Below are 24,198 nucleotides of genomic sequence, written 5' to 3' on the forward strand. Positions count from 1 at the left end.
CAGGGGACGCTGCGCCGGGCCGGTGCGGAGCGGAGGGGTGAGAGCGGGGCGGGGAGGCACGGGAGTCCCCGGGGGGTGGAGGGGTCTCCAGGAGGGTGCGATGGCGCCGTGGAGAGCGGGGACGGAGGGGGAAGGGGTGCGCGGGCGGGCCCGTGAAGGCGGCTGAGGGGAAGGCGTCCGGACGCCGTGGGCGGGAGCGGGGGGGGGCGGACGGGGAGCCTGCGGTGAGGGAGGGGCAGCGCCGGGAGAGGAGGTTTGGGGATCCCCGGCCGTGGGATGCCGGGGACGGGACACCCCGTAAGAGGCGTGCGAGGCGGGGGGATGCTGGAGGAGTCGGCAGGGAGGCGGAGGTGTTCTGGGCCCGCAGCTCCATGCTGCGTGTTGAGGGGAAGGAGACAGGGCCCGTGTGACGGTGTGCTCGGAGGCGGCTGCTAGCCCATGTCCGCCTGCCGTGCTCACCCTCTCAGCCGCCGTCGCTTGTGCCAGGGTGCTTTGAGCAGGGTCAGCTGGTGTGTTAAATCCCGCCCTGTCCTGGTGGAGCTCCAGCGGGGGGAACTACCGCAGAAAGGGAAGTTTCCTTCTTTCCAAGCCCCAAACTGTTGCTGTCTCCAAGCCCTCGTTTGGGCTGTTACTCGTGCGTGGCCGCAGCAGTTCCTGTCCTGGCTCTGGAGGTGCCGGTGCGAAGATCTGGGAAGTAAGCTCCTGCCAGGCTGTCCACAGCTGCTCCCCTGGCCCTGCAATAGCTTTCCACGTGCAGGAGCGTGATGCTGGGGCACCTGTTAAATGTTGAGCCATTCTGTCACTGGCAACAGCTGCTTAATGCTAACAAGCTTGTGTCAGAGCTGGTGAAGATCCTGCTGTGAGGAGGAGAGGAGGGCTTCTGTTTTCCAGGACAGGTCCCTAATCTCTCCCCTGCCCAGGCTCCACAGACCGCTCAGCCGTCTGGGCAGCTCCTTGCAGAAGGAGATGGATCAGGAGCAGGTTAATGTGGAAACAAACTGTATTTTTGACCTTTTATTCTCAGCCCTGCAAACTCCCAGGTCAAAAAGTGGCAGGGCACTGTCTGCTTTCTGCTGTGAAAGTTCTCCTGAAGGTTTGTACTTTGGGCTCCCCCATGTCCAAGAAAATTCCATCAGAGTGGCAGAACTGGAGCTACCACACTAGGCAGCACTGCTGGTAGGCTCATCCTTTTCCCAGAGATCCTGCAGGTTTTGGTTGAACAGTTGTAAGGAATATTTCTTTTATTTTCTAAAACCACAGAACTTGTTTAATAGTGTTCTAGAAGAATGTGCTTTGCTTCAGGTGCCTACAAATACACTAACGTGCAGGTAATCAACTGCAGTTGAAGTGGCTATCTTCTCTTGTCACATGATAAAACAAATAATGTAATGTGTGCCCAGACATTTGCAATGTGCTAGATAATCTTCCTAACTAAGGGCTATGTTTTTTCCCTTCCTCAGCAAGAGAACATGAGTTCAGCAGGGAGGAGAAGAGGAAAGCCCAACAGAGGAGGAGGAAGAGGGAGAGGAGGAGGAGGAAGAGGAAGGGCAGGAGGAAGAGGAGGCGGCAGCAGCGGCCATTCAAACAAATCTCAACTTGGTGGAAATAGGAAATGTTCAAGCAAAATCTGGGACAATGGAGATGATTTTTGTCTCTTTGAGGAACCAAGGCTGGAATCCAGGTCTTTTTGTTAATTTGGAGGGGTTTGGCATAGAGATATTTGGGATACTTTGGGGCTGGTTTTGGACACCCTTGAATATACAGAAGAGTGAGGGGGTGATTAAGCTGTTTCGGTATGAAGCAGTTTTTACCTGTGTTTTTTGATTAACATTTTTAACGTTTTATAGCTAGGACAGTTGTTTGGGTTTTTTTAAATATTAGAACCTCTGATTTTCTTCTTTGGTCATAAAGTAATTTCAGAACGACCTTGATCAGAAAACACTAATAAACACAGGACGTTCATTTTTGTGTATTACAAAGCTGAAGCTGGGCCATGGAAAATAAGCGATTTAGAACTAATCTGGTATCCTGAATGTATTCTGACCAATCTGACTTAGAAATACTTGGTTGTACTGTAGTCTGAGAAAAGCTTTACCTAGCAAAGTGTTTATTAAATCACTTTGGATTTGTCATAGGATAAAATACATATGTGCATGCTTGTGTATGCACAGATGTAGACATACACATCCTGGTCACGTAAGAATGAGCCCAACTGAATAATCCTTAGGTGATGGCCTTGTTGTATTTTGGTTTTCCTGTTTTGAACTACAGAGTTGGGTCCTAACACATCCCAATTCAGTACAGATCAGTTGAGCCGTGCAAATAAGTCAGTGTTGTGTTCTATTTTAATTTTTAGATCAAACGCCCCTGCCAGAAGAGGAGGGCAAACGAAACAGAGACCCGAAGCGAAAATGCCTCTGCAGACCATACACATGACGTCAGAGAATCAGAGAAGAGTGAAAGAACTTCTTCAAGAGCTTCAAGCACAGGAGCTGGCTCCTGAATCAGAGTTAGTTTAAATGGAGGCGCTACTTCTAGCTCTTACAGATGAGCACGCTTTAACAGACACACTGTTAGAAATGAAAACAGTATTCTTTTTTCCCTTAACTTTTTATTTGATCTCAAATCCTGTAATTTTGAGTCTGCTTTGTTCTCCTACAATATTAACTCTGGGAAAGGGGTATCAGAGTCATTTAAATGGACGGTTTAAAACTGCAGAGACAGAATTTTGTGTCTACTCAACAGCATAATTTTGTTTCATTTTAATTTGATAACTCTTTTTATCAGAGTAGCTGGTTGTGGTGAAGACGATGACGAAGCTGATTACCTTGATGATGAACAATGCTGGTCAACAGATCAGGAACTTTCTGACATAATACCAAGGTCGTCTGCTGAGCCAGCTGAGCACAGAATTGTGGAAAGTGAAGTGTCTTCGTTTGCTGTGCACAAACTCTCCAGGTGATTCTTTTCAGTGAATAATTTGTATCCTGAAGAGGTAAATCATTAGTCTCAATACTGTAAGCTCTCAGTGCTTGGATTTCCTCTTGATTCCAGGGAAGCTCTATGTGCAGAACTGATGAGTTTGTATCTCCTACAAATCAAATTAATGCTCAACTAGGTTAATTTAAAATAATGTTTTTATGAAAATAGATCACTCTAGCCTTTTTTCAGGTAAATTTTCAGTTCTTTCTTCAAGACAATGAAACAGATATTGGGAAAGCTCAGGGACCATTGCTGTTATATATGTGTTTCCTGCAGGTAGCTAATGTTTCAAAACCTTGTAAGTGTTCTTCATCCATTTTGCTCAGATATGAGCATTTATTAACTATTTTTGCTTTATTTGAGAGTGTTTTATATGTGACAGGACTCAGCTTTTTTTTTTTAAGAGTTTAATTTATGTAGTTCAAGTGGGAAATCTAATCCTGTAGCTATTATGTGCGACATAAACCGATTTGTCACCTTTTAAACAACGGACTAGTTTTCACAGACACCAAATTACTGCCTGCCACTGTCATTCAAAACAGCATAAATATTTTGGTATGGGGTTTTTTTCCCCCAGTAATACTAATAGTATCTCATGCCATACGTGCTTCCTTACTGTAAGCCTAATCAAGCAGATCTGTGGTTATTTTGTTTCGTACAAGTCTCTGTCACTCGTTGCCATGTTGTCTCTGCTTTGTTGCAGGTATGGTTTTGACAGCGAGCGTTGTAGGACAGTGCTGAGATCCTGCAATGGTAACATTGGGGCATCCTTGGAGTATTTGCTATTGCAGTGCTTTACTGACAAATACGGAGAGAAGATGCAGGTTTCTGCAACAGCTGCTGAAGCCAGTCAAGAAGAATGTTTAGAACAGAGACAAGAAGAGGCTTTTGCCCTCCGGTCAATCTATGGAGAAAAATTTGTAGAAAGAATTCAAAATCGAGTTTGGACTTTTAGTTTGGAATTGGAGTACCTAGCAAACAAGTTCAGCAAATCTAAACAAAAGGGTGGTTGTACTAAGGACACAGCAAAGCAGACTTCAAAGGAAATATGTAAATTTTATCTCCAAGGAGGCTGCAGGTTTGGTTCAAAATGCAGATTCGGACATGAGTTCCCTCCAAACCACCCACTAAAACCAGCCAGGAACCCTGTCGATGATGCTCATCTCAGAGCTAACAGTGATGGTCCTGTATATGAACTCGAAGTAAGATTTCCTGAAGAAAACAAGTATCCACTCCAGGCACCTCTTGTGGCATTTTATTCCACCGATGAGAATCTACCTCTTGCTTGTCGTTTACACATTGCTGAATTCCTCTTTGGAAAGGCCTTGATAGCTGCAGAGTCTCATGAACCAGTGGTGTACACCTTAGTGACTTGCTTAGAAGATGAATCTGAAATAAGCGAGTTACTTAAAAATACTCACCACAAGTACAGTGTTCCTCCTATGTCCCTGCTGGCAACACCTTCGGTAAAGCTACAGACAGAGAGTACGTCTGGTTCAAATCGAATATCCGAAGGTACACCAAACTTCCCTTTATGGTTTCTGGGCTAAGAACAGTCAAAAAGATTTTTTAAAAAAAAAAAAAAAAAAGAGAGAAGGCAGAGCACCCAATTCAAGCATCTGTTCCAAATCTATTTCTGGAGATTAAGGTCATGTGGTGAGCCAGATCCGTAACTTGTCTGTGCCTCAGGAAGTTCCTTCCATAATAAAGCTGCAGCAGAGAGGTTTTCTGCTGGCAAGAACCGAGTTAAAGGAGCACAGAGCTAATGAGTGTGGGTTGGCAGAGTGAATGATGCCTATTCCCACACAATCAATAAAAAGCCATTGAGATATGTGGTGGGAACTCAACAAAATTGACTAGAGAAGGGTGCTTGAAAGGGGAGCAGGGAAGGTTGTTTGCAAGCTTTGGTGCATCTGCTACTTATAAATTCAGAAACATCTTTTTTTAAAAAAGAAAATTACTTAAAGTTACCAACACCTCCTCAAAATTGATTTTTGTAAAGATGGATTTAAGGCTAACTAAATGTTGCAAGTGGTTCTATAATTTTGTTCAAGGTGTTGTTCCTTTTTTTGCATGCGATTGCAACTAAGTTGATTTCACAGGGTTTCACAGAGTTCAGACTGTGTCACTTACGGCAGGGCGACAGCAACTCTGTGGCATAGATGACCTTCAAGCTCTTAATTCTAAAACTGTTTTATCTAAAGCAAACTTTCTTCAAGAGAGTTCTCAAGAACAACTGCTTTGCATTTTAGAGCACCTAAATAGTGACAGCCTATTTTTTTGTTGTAGCGAAACAAATTATTCCATTTTTTTAACAGAAAGACAGCTTGTTCCAGAAATTGAAATCAGATCTTCTGTATGTTTTTTTTTTCCTTGTGTTATAAAATACCTTGTTTAGATAAATGTAGCCTTAAAACTTTCAAGGGATGGCTTACAGTCTGAGCAAATCCCACCTCAATCGATAGGCAGGAGGAACCAAAGTACCTGGTCCAGTTTCAGCCTTGGTTTAAAAGTGCTTGGCAATGGCTTAACACTTAATGTTACAGTGTAGTTTTAATTAATTTAAGCAGGAGTTGCCATCACAGTCTTGTGCTCCACAGAAGTGGTCGTGTGGTGAATTCGAGAGGGGAGCTGAGACACATGAAAATCATTCAGGAAGGCAAACCAGTTACCAGTCTGGTTCACCGTGTGGCCACCCAGGCCGTGGTGTTGCAGAGCACAGCTGGTGCAGGGGTAGTGACAAGTGGGTTGGAGCTGGAGAAGTTGTGGTTTGTTTGTTAGGGTGAGGGGAGGTTTGCTGGTAGTGTTGAACTAAATACATGGCAAAAACAGTCCTGCAGGTCCTCAGCTCCAGTCTAACAAGGCTCTTTGTTGAGAATGCCCCTGGAACATGTGTCGCTTCAGTGCTGATGAGCTCCTCTTCCTTAGTAACAAGAATACCTAACTGTACATTCTCTGTCTCAAGCCTCAACAGTGTCAGAGCCTCAGGAAGAAGAGGTGGCGGCAGAAGAGGAGGAGGAAAATGAGCCTGAACAAGTTGTTGTGGAGAACGAGAGTTATGTCCACCTCAAGAAAAAGCTTTCCAAAAAGTATGATGTGCAGGCAAAGTCTCTATATAATGAAAATGTTAAAATCTGCACACAATTTCGGCTGAAAAAGGTATAATGTACAGAACAGAATATCTGTTTTCATGCTTACTTTAGAGAAACAAATATTTAAGCCACAGGCTGCTGTTTCAAATGGTTCTGTTCCACTCCAGTGGTGTTCTTACTGCCATGCTGTCTGTTTTCGTGCATCAGTCTTCTAGGCACTTCCAGTCCATGTTGTATGAAAGACAGAAGCTCCCTGCATGGCAAGAGAGAGAAACAATTCTTGATTTGCTGAAGAGCCACCAAGTTCTTGTTGTGAGCGGCATGACAGGGTAAGAGTGTGATTGCACATACAGACTTATGTATGAACGTATGCACAGAAGAATGTGAAATATGTATTCATGTCCTGAAAACGTTGGGGTCATGGTCCATCTGTGGCCAGTGACAGCAGTCCTAGGTGAACTTCATGTGGAGGATGACATTAATGAAACAAAGCAAATTTTTAGTGGAATACAGTCATCTTAATTTATATGGGTGGAAGGTGGTGTGTTTGTTTTTTTTTTTTTTTAATTTATCCCTGATTTTGTTATGCAGATGTGGGAAAACCACTCAGATTCCTCAGTTTATTTTGGATGCTTCATTGCAAGGATCTCCAAGCAGAGTTGCAAACATCATCTGCACCCAGCCTCGCAGGATCTCTGCCATTTCTGTGGCTGAACGTGTAGCCAAAGAAAGAACAGAAAGGATTGGACACACTGTTGGATATCAGATCCGTCTAGAAAGTGTAAAGGTATGTATGCTTTGCTTGTTGGTTTTCATTCAGTTCTATTAAAATGTGCTTAGTGCTTTTATAGCATACAGAATCGCTGCCCTATATCTGCCATACAGTGAGATAACCTATATTCTGTATTATATTATGAAATATATTCTATACTTTATTTCTTCTCAAGTTGCTCAGTCCACTTTACGGAGTGAGAGTGCAGCACTATATCTTGTATTGATGTTTCTCTTTCTGTTGAGACGGGTGAAGGGGGCTGAGAGTATGAGTAATATTTCTGTCCTCTGGAAGACTACTGACTTCATTTCCACTTGTCTCCATTTCCATTTGTGTCCCAAGTAGAGACTGAAGGGTACAACTTCAGTCAGCTAGAAAGGGGGGTTGAATTCAGACTGCTGTCTTGGAAGAGAAATTTTGTCTAAATTGCAGCTGATTGATTTTTCCAAGAATTTTGTGAAAAAATAGATTTAGTAAGTCTTTCTAGGGACAGGGATCTGAGTTGTTTATCAGAAAGCAACATCCACAGGAAAAACAGTTCAGATTTTTTGTTTACCCCTTGTAGCTAGCAATGCCCCTTGGTAAGAAGGAGATGCTCTTAAGTTTTAATCGAAGAAGAATTGTTCTGCCCATCTCCAGCAGGGGTTGCTTTTTCCCTTTCTGTCAAACCTGCCACTCAGCTGAAACCAAATGATTTATTTACAGCAACTCATGTTCTCTTTGCACTGTGTTAAGCTGCACAAAGTCAACTGAATGCTTTGTCTTACCGTTCAAGTCCTCAGCTACCCGACTCTTGTACTGCACTACTGGTGTGCTGTTGAGAAGGCTGGAAGGAGATCTGACTTTGCAGGGAATCACACATGTTATTGTTGATGAAGTTCACGAAAGAACAGAAGAAAGGTAAATAATCTCTTGTCCCATAAGCAAAATGAAGAAACTTAGTCAGAAGGATAAAGGTGACTAAGGTGCCAGTAACTGAAGTCAGGCTTGTTGATCCTGGGGCAGTAATGGAGGATGGTGGAAGGAGTCTGATTTTAGGTTCTTGTCTTTGGGCAGTAAGAAGTTGTGTTGCAGCAGCTTGCAAAGAAAGTCCATCTCTCTTAAATTTCTGTGCCTCCAATCTGCCATTACATTGCAGTGGTGTTGATAAGAGGTTTTGAATGTGGCTGAAGGGTTAAGTAACTTCTTAACTAGGTTACGGCTCTTATTCTTCCCTTGTTTTAGCTTTTACTGAATACTCTAATTCTTTATGAGCCCTTTTGGAAGTTATTTCTCCTGATGCAGGCTTCAGCAGAGCACCGGCAAGGGACAAGTGCACACGTTTCCTTCCAATCTACAGATTTTACTAGTTCTAGACAGTCTCATCCTATCCTGCTCCAGCCTCCTATAGTTTTACCCCACTTACCTGCTGATGCCAGGCAAAAGATAATGTCTGTCAGTATCTCTGTAAACTAAGTGGCAAGGATCATTTCTTTGAGGTTTTCCTTGTGAAACGCTGCAGTGCAGTGGGTTTCTGGGAGGCTTTGAATGCGACCCAATATTCTACAGGTCAGATTATATTTTAGCCTTATAAAAGGGCTTTTATGTCTCAAGGATTCTTCTTCCTTCTCATGTAAAATCACTTCAAGCCAGTCTTCTAGGCATGCCACAAAAGCTATAAATATGTAGGGAAGAATACAGTGAGCAGGGAAGAATGGGTAAGTTTGAATAACTCTTACAGTGAGGAAGAGGAGCAAAAAGGACTCATCTGTTACTTTGAGTTAACTTGTTATCTACTGTTCTTGTGTTTTCATTAATGTTATTAATGTATATTAATTTATATAATGTAATTAATTTATAAGAGCTTTTTGTTGCTTAAATGAATTCGCCAAGTGATCCTGAGACTCTAGTAAGGGACAACCACAAAGTAAGCAGGTTGCCTTCCATTAATTTACCGCATTATTAGCCTCCAGCCATTCTGAGAAGCTCATGCTACCGTGATGGTATCGCTGTGCTATTGAAAACACCAGGAAGGTGGACAGAATGGGGAGAAAAAAGGAAACTCTGAAAGTCAACACTGAAGAAATTCAAATGTATTTTTGCTTGTTTTCTTCAGTGACTTCTTGCTGCTGGTTTTGAAGGATATAATGGTTCAGAGGCCAGACCTGCGCATTATACTAATGAGTGCCACCTTGAATGCAGAGCTTTTTTCTCAATACTTTCACTCCTGTCCAATTATTAACATACCAGGTGAAAACCATTCATTTTTACTATCTTGTCACATTCATTGTTTTAGGGGTTTGTTTTCAGTGTTTCTGCTTGCGAAGTGTTTCTCGATACAAGTGCAAAGGGCTAATTTGCAAAGTGGCAAGACGAGGATTTATACCAGAACTATGATTCCAAGGGCTTAGAAGGAAAGACCAATGGGATTTGAGAGAGAGAAGACTTGGAAATGAAGCTTTTTTTGTGCTGTTCTCTATACCAGCAGAATTTCCTTCCCCCAAACCAAAAATGACACGGTGTGCATACCGTGGTTCCCTGAGCTAGTTTCACCACAGCTGAAGACTCTCCTCTATCCTTGTGAAAAAGCAGCAGTGAGAGGATGGAGTTGGATGCGTACGCATTTAGCCAAATGTGCCTTTTAAATTGCTAAGTTATTACATGGAGCACGAAGGAAATACATAGCCTCGTGGGTATGTTCCCCTAAGTGTCTCAGCCCTTCTCTGACTGTGTAAGTGCATGTTACCAAACCAGGCTTGGAAAACATCCACTGTTTGTCCTAGAGAGAAATTGTGTTGAAGAGTGCAGTGTAGGTGAGAGCTGTGAAGACAGTGTATGACATAATAACCTGTGTGAAATGATAACCATCTTCTGTCTTTTTTCCTCTTTTCTGCGTGTTGTGTTCTCATGTTTCCTTTTAGGTCGAACATTTCCTGTGGATCAGTTTTTTCTGGAAGATGTGATTGCAATGACAAGGTATGAATTTGCTAAACATTCTGAGATGTATTTGGCCTTTGAGGTTGCACTGTTGACCTTGAGACTGCAGTGGTTCTGTGCATGAATTTAAAAATGAAATCCTCCCAGATCTCCCCCATCACCTGCAGTCTTGGAGTTCTACTAAAGCACTGTCTTTAAACCATACTTCCTATACTGCAGTGGGGTCTTGGATCTCGTGCCAAAACAAGCCTTTCTGCGTTAGGTACCACATAAGTACTCAAGAAAAGGTGAGCTATGCCATGAAGAGTTTGTCAGGGCTCGTGCTTTACTTATTTCAGTGATGGTTAGACGTTGGCAAGCAGAAGAAATTTGAAGGTAGATTTCAGCACTGAAGGTGAAAAATGCAAGATACCAAACAATTCCTTTTTGTAAGCCCTTCCTTGCAGTTCAGTTAACAGATTCCTGTTAACTTTTGTTGTTACTGAGGAGTCACAGCAGCTCAGACATTCCAGATAGTATATTGATCAGCTACTGTAAATTACTTGCAGGTCGTTCCTCTGAGCTGCCCACTTAGCTGTCAAGATCAAGTTTGCAGTCCTAGTCTTTTGCATCATAGTTTTTAAAAGGCTAACACCCTAGTATGGAAGGACACCTTGGCTTTGATACTGTTATTGGGTTTGCAGGCCACTATACAAAGTTCCTCTCAGATTTACATATAAAAACTTTTGATACCCTGTCTCTGTAGCTAATTATTAGAAGGAGACTGTTAGGCTTCTTTCCGTGACACTGAATGTTCTGCTGTTCAGGTACGTTTTAGAGGACAGTAGTCCCTACAGGCGCAAGACAAAGCAAGAAAGCAAACAAAATGGAAGACACAAAAGAACTGCATTTGAAGAAGTAGAGGAGGACTTGAGACGTGCTGGCATTTTGGAAGGCACCGACACAGGTGTCAGAGATTCAGATCCAGACCAAAAATTAACTCTGAAGCAGCTGCTTACACGATATAAAGGTGAGCTCCTTCTTAAAGCTGATAAATTGGCATATAACACTTGCCAGCCAACGTGGTATGTTAGCATATAATATTGTATGTTTAATGCATGTATATAATTCAGAGTTTTGTACTTGCGAAGTTAAGCAGGTCACTACTTCTAGATGAGATCAGAAACCTGGCAGCTTAAAGAAGGAAAAAAAAAAAAGAACCCATTGTTCTCTTAAACTAGAACAGACATCTTGGCTGAAAACAGTTCTTAGTGTCTGAAAGTGGACAGTTTTCAGCTAGTATCTCTTTCCATCCCTTTTCAGATGCCTTGTTAATTCCACTTTCTTCTCTGTGTGTGTTCTTGCTGGAGCAGCTTTACTTAAAGCACAGCATGTATCTGCCCACTTCAAGGAGGTTACTTCTCAAAGAAGACAAGCCGCCTTTGAGAAATTCAGTCACTCTGTGAATGGCTTAATAAGAGGGGCAGACCTTCCTATGAACTTCCCACTTTGTCATCATCAAAATCCTCCTTGTGCTTAGTCCTGAAGGGTTCCTCCCTGCACACCCTTATGGTGAGCTCCTCAGTGGTATTGAGCCATTGCTCAATTGAGTGGTATTTAAGCCGTTGCTTAAAATCTTCAGATTCCTGCTAAACAGTTGCCATCTCAGAGGAGTAAAGGAATCTGTCTATCTTCTTGAGTTGATGTAAGAAACGTTGGAACGGAGAAGAGAGAGCTTGAGAAGGTAGACCTGGCGGTACCTGTAAATGGCCATATAAAAGCTTTCGGCTCCTCTTACTGCTCGTATGTGTGCATGTTGTCCTGCTAGTAAATGAATCTTGGTCTAGGCTTCACACGGGGCAGGTGTGAGCCCCAGTAAGGCATGAGAAAGGAAGAGCTGAAACAAAGGGAAGCATGGAAAGGGGAATGTGATGCATTGGTTCACTTATGGAGCCACCTCTGTCTTGTCTAAGCCAGATGCTGTTTAAACCAAGGTGTGGTTGGTTGTACAGCTATGCTGGTTCAGTGGATACAGCAGATGTTTTTTACAAGAGGTAGACTTACTGTGTGTTTTATTTCCTTTTCCCCAGGAGTTAACAAGACAGTGTTGAAAACAATGTCTGTCATGGACTTGGACAAAGTTAATCTGGAATTAATTGAAGCCTTGCTGGAGTGGATAGTTGCTGGCAGACACTCATACCCCCCAGGTAATTCCATTGTCTTTGAGAGATAAACAAAAGTAGATTCATGGCAGCTGCGCGCTTATAGACAGCCCAAAGCTAATGTTTTGCATGCAAAGTTTCTGTGGTTACTGATTATTTTTGAAAAAAAAAAAAGAAAAAGTTCTAGACGAGTAACAGAGCACTTGATAGACGTGGGATGGGGAAGGTGAGAGAATTGTCTACTTTGGAAGCCTTTGGTGAGGGACTGTTGCAGCCTGTGTGTTTTTTGTACAATAATTGCAAAACAGAGCTGGAGTTTTGACTTGGGCCCTTCTGCACACTGACAAACTACCATGCTGTCCTTTCGGTTGAGTGATTTTATTTTTTTTTATCTACTTATATAGGTGCTGTGTTGATATTTTTGCCTGGTCTAGCAGAAATCAAGATGCTTTATGAGCAGCTCCAGTCAAATGCTCTTTTTAACAACAGGCACAGCAAGAGGTAAGGCAGAAAAGCTCCAAAACTATTGGTCTTTACCCATAAATAAAGAGTAGCTTCCTGCACAAAGCCTGTCTTTATCTAGGGATAAATAAAGGTTATTAAATGTGTGAGACAGCTTGTGATATAAAGGTCTTGACTCTAGTCAAAGTAATTGTTTTCCAGTATCTTATTGGCTTGCTCTTTTTGTTTTTTCTCCTCAACTCAGGAAGGTTAGTTGTTGAAGTTCTTGGAGACCCTAGTCATGAATGTTCTCCATTTTGCGCTCTGCATGATCCACTGGACTGTTGAAAACTTCACCTCGACCCTTAATTCTGTTTCAGAATGTTTGCTGAGACACATTCAGTTGTCTCTCTTTTGGCCTTAGATTGTTACGTGGGGATGTAATTGAATCTCCTTGACTAAAGAGTTTTCACACAGATGTCCATGGCAAGGTTAGCTGGAGTGATTTCTTCCAGTCTGGCGTTATAAATGGCAGATTCTAGACTCTTCAGAAGAGGCAACTCTGTTCTGAGACCTGCCCCTTCAGTAAACTTTGCCACCTTATGTACATCAGAAATAATGTGGCCAGCAGGACGAGGGCCGTGGTTGTCCCCCTGTATTGGTCACTGGTGAGGCCCCACCTCAAATATTGTGTCCAGTTTTGGGCCCTTCTCTACAAGACATTGAGGTGCTGGAGCACAAGTCTTATGAGGAGCGGCTGAGGGAGCTGGCGTTGTTCAGCCTGGAGAAAAGGAGGCTGAGGGGAGACTTTCGCACTCTCTACAACTGAAAGGAGGGTGTACCGTGATGGGAGTTGGTCTCTTCTCCCAGGTAACAAGTGATAGGACAAGAGGAAATGGCCTCAAGTTGCGCCAGGGGAGGTTCAGATTGGATATTGGGGAAAATGTCCTGACTGAAAGGGTTATCAAGCCTTGGAACAGGCTGCCTAGGGAAGTGGTTGAGTCAGCATCCCTGGAGGTATTTAAAAGATGTACACTCAAAAAGGTGTAGATGAGGCACTTAAGGACATGGTTCAGTGGTGGACTTGGCAGCGCTAGGTTAATGGCTGGACTCAATGATCTTAAAGGTCTTTTCCAATGTAAATGATTCCATGATTCTGTGTCTTAAAGGTAATATGGCAGAGAAGTTTGCTGGTTTTATAGTGCTTTGAGTGGCTGTAGTCAGTGCATGGTACCAGTGGGGCAAAAGCGTACACAGGCGGATTGTTCCCAAGAGGGGAAAGGCTGGAGATGGACTGAGCATGCTGTCATATTGTCCTTACAGGTGTGTGGTTTATCCCCTTCATTCTTCACTGTCTAGTGAAGAACAGCAGTCTGTGTTCCTCAGGCCTCCTGCAGGAGTTATCAAAATCATCATTTCTACAAACATTGCAGAAACATCTGTCACCATTGATGATGTGGTCTATGTGATTGATTCTGGAAAAATGAAAGAGAAAAGGTACTGGGATTCATTCCTCAGGGCTTTGTGATCTGGGAAACTGCTCTATGCCTTGGGCTGCATACTTTAGCTTTCCAAAGAGCTGGGAAAAACTTGAAGGAACTTGATTTGCAGTAAGCTGCTCCAAGGTGGAGGAAGCCAGTCTAGACTCAGATTCAACTGAAGGGGGTGGGAATTGTGTCCATACAGAAGTTGGCAGCATCTACCTGCTTGACCTCCAGCCTGTTCACTCTGCACTCCTGAATATAAGCCCGTTTCTTGCTCTCCTGTAGGTACGACCCAAGCAAAGGAATGGAAAGTCTGGAAGACACATTTGTGTCCAAGGCCAATGCTCTGCAGAGGAAAGGGCGAGCAGGCCGTGTAGCCTCAGGTGTCTGCTTTCATCTTTTCAGTAGCCATCACTATAACCATCAGCTTATAAAAGAACAGTTACCAGAAATACAAAGAGTGCCCTTGGAGCAGCTTTGTCTAAGGTGAGCTGTTGTTCCTGTATTGCCTGAAAAAGCGGTTGATGCAGAATGTCCTTCCTCCACTGCAGGGAGCACCTGGAATGCCACGGCCAAGGTGTTTAGTTTCCTCAGTGTTTTCTCACATTGTGAAACCAAGAAACTTGCTCTGGAGATCTAAGGCTCTGTTGGCTGGTTGCTTTGATCTTGCTATCGCATTGCCTCCTCGTCTAGACACACCACCCCTGCCACCACCACCACCCCCCCCCGCCAATTGCATCTGCCACCTATTCTCCCTGGCTGCCTTCACATTCCTTAGCTCGCATCTGATCCTAGGAAAAAGATACGTCTCCCAGATCTCTTCTCACCAGAAAGACAGTTGTATTTCTATACTCCAGACCCCGGGTAGGTGTTTGTCCCTTCACGCTGTAAACTCTCCTGCGGTGTTTCTGTGCAGCATAGTGCAGTAAAGCCACAGCCTGCATCGAGCACCACCATCATGCAAATACTAAATGAAGAGGCCCTCGTATCCCTGCTGCACACTCTGCACCCCTGTGTACAATAAGGAAATGAAACAACACAATTATTATTTTTTTTATCGTAAAAACTTTATTTTAAACCCTATTGTGCTAAATAGGAATCTGTTCTTAAGGACTCAGTGAGATTGGATGAGGTACGCTGCCCCCCAGCTATTTTTTCACATTGCTTCCTGACTTGAAATAACGTGTTACAGGCCTCTTCTAGGGAGCATGTTCTTAGAAGCATGTTTTCCGTTGGTTTTTGTTTTATGTTGTATTTATAAAAGCTTGCTTTTTTGTCCTGTGTATGGAACTAAGGTGCTTTTTTTTCTTTCTTAATTTTTTTCCCCCTTCTTAAGAATTAAGATTCTGGAGATGTTTTCTGCACAGAGTCTTCACTCTGTCTTATCACGACTAATTGAGCCCCCTAGAACTGAGTCTTTGTGGGCATCAAAGCTGCGACTGCAAGACTTAGGAGCATTGACTCCAGACGAAAAGCTCACTCCTCTGGGATATCACTTGGCTTCGCTGCCCGTTGATGTCAGGATTGGCAAGCTCATGCTGTTTGGCACCATCTTCCGCTGCCTGGATCCTGCACTAACTATAGCAGCCAGTCTGGCCTTTAAATCACCTTTTGTGAGTATTCTTAACCGTGTATCCCGATTTGAAAGCAGTGTGTTTTCATGCAGCAGCAAAATGCTGTTGTAACTCGCAACGTACTACACTTGAGGAATTTAATTCTCCTTTTTAGCATACTTTGTAGATACGATAATGCAGCGCTCATTAAAAAAAGTCCAGTGGAAATTTATCCAGAGTGGATATCCAGTACCTAAGGGGGGCCTGTAGGAAAGGTGGGGAAGGACTCTTGATCAGGGAGTGGAGCGATAGGATGAGGGGGAACAGTTTTAAACTGAAAGAGGGGAGATTTAGATTAGATATTAGGAAGAAATTCCTTACTGTGAGGGTGGTGAGACACTGGCCCAGGTTGCCCAGAGAAGCTGTGGCTGCCCCATCCCTGGAGGTGTTCAAGGCCAGGCTGGATGGGGCTTTGAGCAGCCTGGTCTGGTGGGAGGTGTCCCTGCCCAGGGCAGAGGGGTTGGAACTAGATGGTCTTTAAGGTCCCTTCCAACCCAAACCATTCTGTGATTCTATCGTTCTATAATTAGTTTTGATTTGAGCTAAGAATTACAGTCAGTCCATTTTGTCCAAACTTGGTGTAAAAATTGAAAACGAATGGTAGCATAAGAAGCAGTTACAAATAATTACGCAACAGTGACAACGATGAAGTTGACGTGTCTGAGCTGTGAATGCAGGGTTCAGTTTGGATCTTGGTTTGCGTGTTCACTTGCACTTCGGCTTTTTGAATCAGCTGCTGTACTTACAGGTGCTCTTACTGTTCTTAGCCTTCCTTTGCAATGTACAAACTTTCCTGAAAAGTCAGACTTTCTTGAAGTTTTGATTGCTATCATTAGTAGCGCAAAGAATTTGTATTGAGGATAGTTGTGCAAGAATTGGAAATAGCTTGTTCTAGTTATTTAATTGCATATTGTTTTCTATATGCTTATTGGGCATTTTATACAGCATTTTAACTTCAAGTGTTATAAGTTTCTATATGCTGCTATAGAATAACTTAAATCGGCTTTTTGAATGTCTTGAGTTACTATCGCCTTTTCTCTCTCTCAGATTTTAGACTCGCTCTGCTCTTCTCTGTTATAGACATTCTCAATGGAGGTTCAGCTCCATTAACTTGCTAAGATTTGTCAGATGGTGTTTTTCACAAATCTTGGCATTCTGCAGCTGGAGGTCTGCCCAAAATGAAATATTTTCTGTGAGCTGGTCAAACACAAATTTACCTTTGGATCTCCTGTGGTTAGAGAGGGCAGTAGGCTTAGGTGCTCTGCTGTTGACTAGGAATTTTCGAATGCCTCATATTTTATCCATGGAGAAAATTTGCATTGTGACCTGTGAGCTGCTGTGAAAATACCGAAGATTATATGCCATGCAGCTCTCGCAATGGCTTGTCTGAATTGCGTGGTGAAGAACACGCTTTAATCGGTTACTGCCTGTCTAGGTGTCGCCATGGGATAAAAGGGAGGAAGCAAACAAAAAGAAGCTGGAGTTTGCAGTAGGGAACAGCGACTACCTGGCTCTTCTCCAGGCCTATAAGGTGAGCTAAAATTCAGTAGCCGCTCTCAGAGGTTTGTGATGCACTTGAAATTCAAGGTGAAAGATTTTATTAAAGGTTTCTTCCCATCCTCTCACCTAGGGATGGCGTTTAAGTATCCAAGAGGGTTCTCAGGCAAGCTACAACTACTGCAGGGAGAACTTTTTGTCAGGAAGAGTTCTTCAGGTAAGTCAGGTTTTTTGTGGCCTTGCACTGGGACACTGGCTGAGTCCTAGTGACGAAAATAAGCAACTGGTGAAGGCTGTCCTGGCTCTGCATGGCACCCATCACAGCCCGTTGTCTGTTTATAGGAAATTGCCAGCCTCAAACGGCAATTCACGGAGCTGCTTTCTGACATTGGGTTTGTGAAGGAGGGATTAAGAGCCAGGGACATTGAGAAGAAGTGGTCCCAAGGAGGCGATGGCGTGTTGGATGCCACAGGAGAAGAGGTAATTCACAGCATTTCAGTGCTCCAAAACAATGCTGCTGGGTTTTTTTCATGTCACCTGGGAGCCAGGTGGGCTCTAGACTGGTGGGCTTCTTGCCACAGCCTGGCTTTGTAGTCTCACACTGGCAACAGTCATCTCCAGCCTGCTCTGTTCTTCCTCCCCGTACGTGCCGGTACCAGCCTCCATTGCAGGGGGCCTCACGTGCCCAGGAAGCGCAGGCCCGGATGTGGAAATGAGCTGAAACCTGCTCCTTTGAGACAGTGAAACACTGCTGCCTTGACGTGTCAGGAGTCAGCAAGTGGTGGAAAGGCACGGGTCTGACTCATGACCTGGCCTGAATGCTGGGATTAGTGCCAACCTTATTTTGGGAACTGTGAACAGAACTACATTACAGAGCAGGCAGTGAAATGTCTCAGCACTGCAGACGATCCTCACAAAGCAGTACCTCCGGAGCCAGAGATCTCCTAGGGCTACATGCTGACCTGATAAGGGTTTGGTAGCTGTAGAGTCTCGCTGTGCTTTGGGACAACTTGTGCTTGCTTTCTCTCAGGGGCAAGCCACTTTGTAGCCAGACATTAGGGAACAGTTCGGTTCGGCACGCAGGGAAGTGGCTGAGGCACCATCCCTGGAGGTATTTAAAAGACGGGTAGATGTGGTGCTGAGGGACATAGTTTAGATTAGTGATGGTTTTTGTCAGAATTAGGTTGATGGTTGGACTCTGATCTGAAAGGTCCCTCCCAACCTAGGTGATTCTATAAGATAGTTGGTGGCCAATTTGCTCTATTATAGTGGGGGGAACGTGGCCCAGGTGTAGCCTGAGACCCAAGAGCAGTAACTGGTCCGCCCCTATAAAGCACACAGTGCAGCTATAAAAGTAAACTGGTTTCAGGAACTCAGTTATTCCAGAAGCAGGTGTTTATCTTTATAGACTTACCTGCAGAATACCTAATGCGTGCATTAATTTCACAGGCAAATTCCAATGCGGAGAACATCAAGCTGATCTCAGCTATGTTGTGTGCTGCGCTGTATCCCAATGTTGTCCAGGTAAAAGAAGCTTTTTCGTTTCTCCTCCTGCTCTCTGGCGTATCCACGCAGCCCGCTTTCAGTCTGGCTTTGGCAGCCTTGAGCCTGGGTTAGGTTGCCAAAGCTTTCTGCTGCTGGTGTTCGAGGCAGGCAGCTGACCTCCAGTTTTGTGTTGCTCGAGAATGCTGCTGCTCCTACGGGGTGATTTGAGCGTCACTGTCGCGGTTTTGGCCGGATTGGCCAATCAGAATGACAGATGCCCCCCCTCCACCCCGCCCCAAAGAGAGGAGAGGAAGAGGTAAAGAGATTTAAGAGTTTAGAAAAAGAACTAAACTACTTTAATGAAAATACTAATAAATAAATAATAATAAAATATATTAATTTCAAAAGTATACAATATATACAAAATATATCTAGCTCACAGGATGACGATCGCGTCACCAGCAGGCATGGGGAAAGTCCCAGATTGGAGTCAGTGACGGATGGGGACTGGATTATGGGTCTGGAGTCAGGAATGCTCAGATCAGGATCAAAAGCAGACAGACAGACAGGGTCCCCCTCGGACAATGGCCACTGAAGAAGCAGAGCTGACCTTTTGATCCCTCAGCTTTTACACTGAGCGTGATGCAATGGGGTGGAATACCCTGTTGGTCAGTTTTGGGGCGCCTGTCCTGTCCACTCCTCCCTACAGGTGGGACCCTTCTACGCGTTTCCGCTTCCGACCCTCTAACGGGGCAAGCAGTGAAGTGAGCTGACCTTGGCTGTTATGGCAATAAGTCTAAGCAAGAGCCTCTGTGTGTACCATCCCTTGGTATAATCGGGTCTTATCACTCTGAGAGTGAACAGTTTCTGAACAAGATGCTGTTAAATTTCAGACTTTAGTCAGTTAGAAGAGGCCCAGCTAAAAAGTAAAATTACAAAACGGAAAATTGGTTCTGTTCTACCTCAAACCAGGACAAGTCACGCAGAAGACAGCAGCAAGTGTTCTTAAGAAGCTACTTTGAATTACAGCTTTTTGAAGGCTGAGGTTGCAAAGGAACGGTCACGGTTAGGCAGCGCCCAGAGTGACTGGTGACAGGCAGCACCTGTCTCTAGTGACTTGACGTGTTACTGCTTGAGAATTTCTGGCTTTGATAAAACTAAAACATAAGTTAAAAAAGGTTTCTGGTACAGTGGATTTTTATAACTTTTTTCTCTTACCACACAGGTGAAAAAGCCAGAGAGCAAATACCAGAAGACCAGCACAGGAGCGGTCAAAATGCAACCAAAAGCAGAAGAGCTGAAGTTTGTTACCAAAAATGATGGTTATGTTCACATTCACCCTTCATCTGTGAATTATCAGGTCAGGATTCTTTTTTATTTTTTGCAACGCGTGCTCTTTTTATAAAAGAAATCACCTTTGCTTGAGCAGTTAAGATGACAGCGAGGGTCCCTATCGATGTTAAAAAAAAAAAGTCTTTATAATTGAACAGTCCCCTGTTAAAATTGTAAATAATGGTGCGTTCCCGAGTTAAGAGTGTCCTCGTGGGCGCACAGTTAAACTCCAGCCTCGGGAGTGGAGTTAGCAGATGCGGTAACCCCCAGTTCATGTTTCCTTAAGCTGCCTCTGCAGAGCTGCACACAAAGGTGTGGGGGTCGCAGTGCTCCCCGGCTTCACCCCGGTACTGCCCGAGATCGCGTGCACGTATGGAGCACCTGCGTACATGCAGACGGCTTCTCCCCGCCACCCCTCCCCAGGCTTTGTTCCTTCAGCTGAAATATCATTTATTGGTAAATAATTCAGGCATATGCTCTGGTTTGTTTCTTCATGGGTCCTCAAACTCAGAAGTTAATTTCCTTTCCAGCTTAATAGCTAATACTTAGATAAAAGCTCTTCTTTCTCCGCCATGATATAGGTAATATTTGTCTCTTGAACTGTCTCCATATTTGATGATTCATTGCCTTTTGCAGAATATAAATCATTTGCTTTAAGAAAGTGGGGTTTTTTTAATCATTGACCACATACTTGAGTTACAAAGGCTTTGAACTGTTGATCACTCTTGCTTTTAAAGAGCGTTAACAAAATCACATATGAAAACGTCCTTAGCATGAAATGGAGAACATGGGGCCTTGAGGCAACTAGCTTAATTAATAAGCTAATATTAATAAGCTAATAATGGAAGTGGCTTGTTTCTCACCTCCTCTCTGCAAAGTGGGAAGGAGCAAGGGATAACTAGCGAAGTTATTGGCAGCTCTTACGGGTCAGAGGGAGTGTGTTAGTTAAGCAGGTGCATTTCAAGCACGTTTGCTGTTCTCTGCAGCCGTAAGAGGCAGGGGAGGCCTGCGTGGCAGAGGCAGGCAGGCGTTTGCCCGAGCAGGTAGGAAGAGCCGTGGCGCTTTAACGAGGATGTTGCGTACGTGTTGCAGACGAGGCACTTTGAGAGCCCCTACCTGGTGTATCACGAGAAAATCAAGACCAGCCGCGTGTTCATTCGGGACTGCAGCATGGTGTCGGTGTACCCGCTGATCCTGCTCGGAGGCGGGCAGGTGCACATGCAGCTGCAGAAGGGAGAATTTGTCATTTCTCTGGATGATGGATGGATACGGTTTGTGGCTGCCTCTCACCAGGTAAGGAAAAGGAGGGATAATCCTGGGAGTCCCGCGCTTGCGTTTAGAATGCAGGAGATGATGCGTTTCTTGAGCCTTACACTCGCCTCTGTGTTTTACTGTGTGTTAGGTGGCTGAGCTGGTGAAAGAGCTGCGCTGTGAACTAGACCAGCTGCTGCAAGATAAAATCAAGAATCCCAGCATGGATTTATGCATGTGCCCCCGTGGCTCCCGGATCATCGGTATGATTGTAAAGCTTGTGACCACGCAGTAACGTGAGAACAGCTTTCTATAAAGACTCAGTGCCTGAGAACAGACCAAGTAACAGCGGTGTCTTGATGTATTTGTTGTCCCAAAACATGGCACTGATCTCTGGAAGACCGAGTTGGCAACTATACTATTGAACAGGGGGTTTTGGTTTGTGTTTTTTCCCCACTTTGTTTGCAGAGAGCTTGCTAGCTGGCAGTAAGGTGGCTTCCAGTACACTCTGGGAAATGGGCAAATGGCAAATCTCCCAGGAGGAACAGGATCCTCCGTGTAAGGAAGCAAAGTGGTTTTTTTTTTTCTGAGGCCATATGCTGGCAGTAGTGTTTTATGGTCACACAAATACCCTGCTCCACGGCCGCTTCCTGTAATAGTAAAGTCTGGAGGCAGCGTGTGACATCAGAAGCTGCTCCCAAATTGGTTTAAAATCACTTCTACATTTTGGCCAAGACTTTACTTGAGGTAGTCGGTTTTGGCTGCACAGCAGGAAGGAAGTCCTGCTTTTGGAAACTTCAAGCCAAACTACTGCTCTGGGGAGCAAGCTGCTACAGAAGAGGGTGGTGAACTGCTGTAGTAATAATGAACTATTACTTCTTCCTTTTGACACTGCTCAGTTGCAATGCTGAGCATTGCTACAGCTGAACTGCCTGAGGTACTAGCGATCGCAAATAACAGCAAGTGCCTTAAGTGAAATAACTTTGCTGTCATCTGTAAAACCAGAGTGACCTCTGGCTCCATCACCAGCCCTGCCTCCAAAGAGCCTTCAGGCTGAGGAGGGAGGAGCAGAGAGGACACAGCATTTAAGGGCTAGTTCAATTTGTCAAAAAAACCCACACTTGACTGTTTGCAACAGCAGTTTCACCACAACAGCCCCTTGCACAAGGAAGACAGGAGTACCAAAACCTGTGCAGTGCCGTGGACCTGTACGCATATCAGTGCAGCAGAATGCAGGTACGGGGATCTGCAGGCAGCTAAACTGTCCCCATAGCTTAATGTTGGCCAACGGCAGCGCCATACTTCTGTAACTGCACATCTGTATGCTTGTGCGTTTTTTTGTCTGCCAGTGACAGAACGGGCAAGTCTGGGAAGAGCACAGATCAATAGATACACTCAAAGGATGACAGTGGATAGTCAACTGTGAGCACACACCTCACGTCTCACCGCCTGGGCTGCAGGGCCAGCTGTTACTTTGTGTAATAGTGACAGAACCAGGCTCCATCTCCCCCCTTCCATTTACCGTTCAGAATAAAGGCAGTCCAGCCCCCCAGGTGAACAGCAGGGGCGGAGCTGGACCCCAGCTGCTGCGCTCCCCAGCAGCACACTGCAAGCCCTCAGCACAGCTGCAACTGCCATTGAGAGAGCAGTCTCCAAGACAGGACGAGATGCACATTAAATACGGATGAGAAGCACCAAACACAGTGGCAGTGCTACTATTAATAACCAACTGAAGAGTGGTTCCTCCCTCCTCCCAAAGCCTGCCCCTAGTAACCCTCCTTCCAGCCCTCATCCTGTACCTCTGAGCGCACTCCTTCTTGCAATACTGAGTGGAAAGGCTGAAAAAGGAAGGTGGCACTAGAGTTTAATCTAGAGGTTTATTGTGGAGTCAGCTTGCTTCAGCAGTACAGAAGAAAATAAGAGAAAAAGCTACCCCCTGCTAAAAGCCCTGTCGCATGGCATAGTTTTACTGTGCTACATGCAAACTGCAATGCAGCAGGGGGAAGGGATACTCCCCCCAGCCATGTTTAGCAATGGCTTTTGGGTCACCCTAGTTTAATGCTGTTGCTTCCAGCTCCCTCTTCTGCAGCTTATAGCAAAATATTAATTGCAGCATCATCAGCAAGGAAAGCCACTTACCCTACTAAGCACCAATGCACTAAAATGTACGAACATGGGGGGAGAGGGGAGGAGGGACAAGACAAAACACATGCTGCAGCACAGAGGAAGAGTCTTTGTGAACTCATGCATAGGTGCTCATTATCATTTTTTAAATACCTGGACATCCTGTAAAGCAACAATATCCAAAATTCATCTGAAAACCTGGAGCTGGGTGCCCATGCACAACTGCAGTGCTCCACTGTAGCATATCAACCCACTGCTGACAAATTAGAAGCCCCCAGAGAATTATGGTTCCTGGCTGGCCTGTAAGACACAGCAATATAGGCCAGAACATACTCTAAGGAAGACTTTCAGTTAAATCATGTGGCACTCCGATTTCCTTACTAGTCTGATAATAGCCAAAGCTGCAAAGACAAATCAAACCGGCAAATACCTTGCACTAGTTTATCATACTTATATTAACTCCTTCAGTAACCTATCCGTGGTGAGACGGGGACCATCTGTGTACTGGCAGCTACAATCCAGTTTCCCAAAGCAACAACCCATCAGGACAGCAGGGAGTCCCTTGGTTAAACTACTGCCACAGGAGAACACAGGACCAGGCAGATCGCGTCAGGCAGGTGGTAACATGAGCTCTGGATTTCCCAGATGTACGGCTACTTAAACATGACCTGCAGGTTCTGCTTGTGAATCTGTAAGAAAACACTTACGTTTTCCTAAAAAGAGTATCTATGTGTATTATCTTCTGCACCAGAACTGCCAGTTTATCCTAAGTATCACAAAGAAGTACTATTTGGACAACCAGGACATAAAACAAGATTTCTAAAAATATTTACTTCAATATTTTACATTCCAGAAGTATTCCAAATACCAATAAACATGACAGACAAACCAGGCTTCACATGCTCCTTGTTTTTCCATCTGTTAACACCCTTTCTAGACATTTTTCTAAGTCAAATCATCCAGCCCGGTTTTCACCTTCACCGAGCACTTTGGGGAAGTGCAGATAAAACCACAAGGTACCGATCACCGTAACATTCAAGACCAAACAGTAAGAATGACATCCTACAA

At 44.4% G+C, this 24,198-nt stretch overlaps 1 protein-coding gene across 1 annotated transcript; it reads left to right on the forward strand.

The window, feature by feature from the left end:
• On the forward strand, positions 1 to 23,865 carry DHX57 (DExH-box helicase 57). The gene is made up of 24 exons (XM_063328285.1): positions 1 to 37; positions 1,461 to 1,681; positions 2,357 to 2,509; positions 2,788 to 2,958; positions 3,686 to 4,497; positions 5,948 to 6,141; positions 6,282 to 6,403; positions 6,666 to 6,861; positions 7,622 to 7,746; positions 8,942 to 9,075; positions 9,747 to 9,801; positions 10,569 to 10,771; positions 11,832 to 11,948; positions 12,308 to 12,404; positions 13,668 to 13,841; positions 14,114 to 14,314; positions 15,165 to 15,441; positions 16,877 to 16,972; positions 17,072 to 17,155; positions 17,281 to 17,418; positions 18,388 to 18,462; positions 19,649 to 19,783; positions 20,848 to 21,048; positions 21,158 to 23,865. The coding sequence occupies exons 2-24, from the start codon at positions 1,470 to 1,472 to the stop codon at positions 21,299 to 21,301; spliced, it is 4,116 nt and encodes a 1,371-aa protein (XP_063184355.1). The 5' UTR covers positions 1 to 37; positions 1,461 to 1,469; the 3' UTR covers positions 21,302 to 23,865.
• The last annotated feature ends 333 nt before the right edge of the window (positions 23,866 to 24,198 follow it).

This window comes from Chroicocephalus ridibundus, chromosome 3, assembly GCF_963924245.1.
Source record: "Chroicocephalus ridibundus chromosome 3, bChrRid1.1, whole genome shotgun sequence".
Lineage (NCBI taxonomy): Eukaryota > Metazoa > Chordata > Aves > Charadriiformes > Laridae > Chroicocephalus > Chroicocephalus ridibundus.

Bases quoted from the DNA above. Each gene is read 5' to 3' on its own strand.
- DHX57 (XM_063328285.1), top strand. From the start codon at position 1,470: ATGAGTTCAGCAGGGAGGAGAAGAGGAAAGCCCAACAGAGGAGGAGGA. The intron at 7,747-8,941 runs GTAAATAATCTC...TGTTTTCTTCAG, and splicing joins CACGAAAGAACAGAAGAAAG to TGACTTCTTGCTGCTGGTTT. The intron at 21,049-21,157 runs GTAAGGAAAAGG...ACTGTGTGTTAG, and splicing joins TTGTGGCTGCCTCTCACCAG to GTGGCTGAGCTGGTGAAAGA.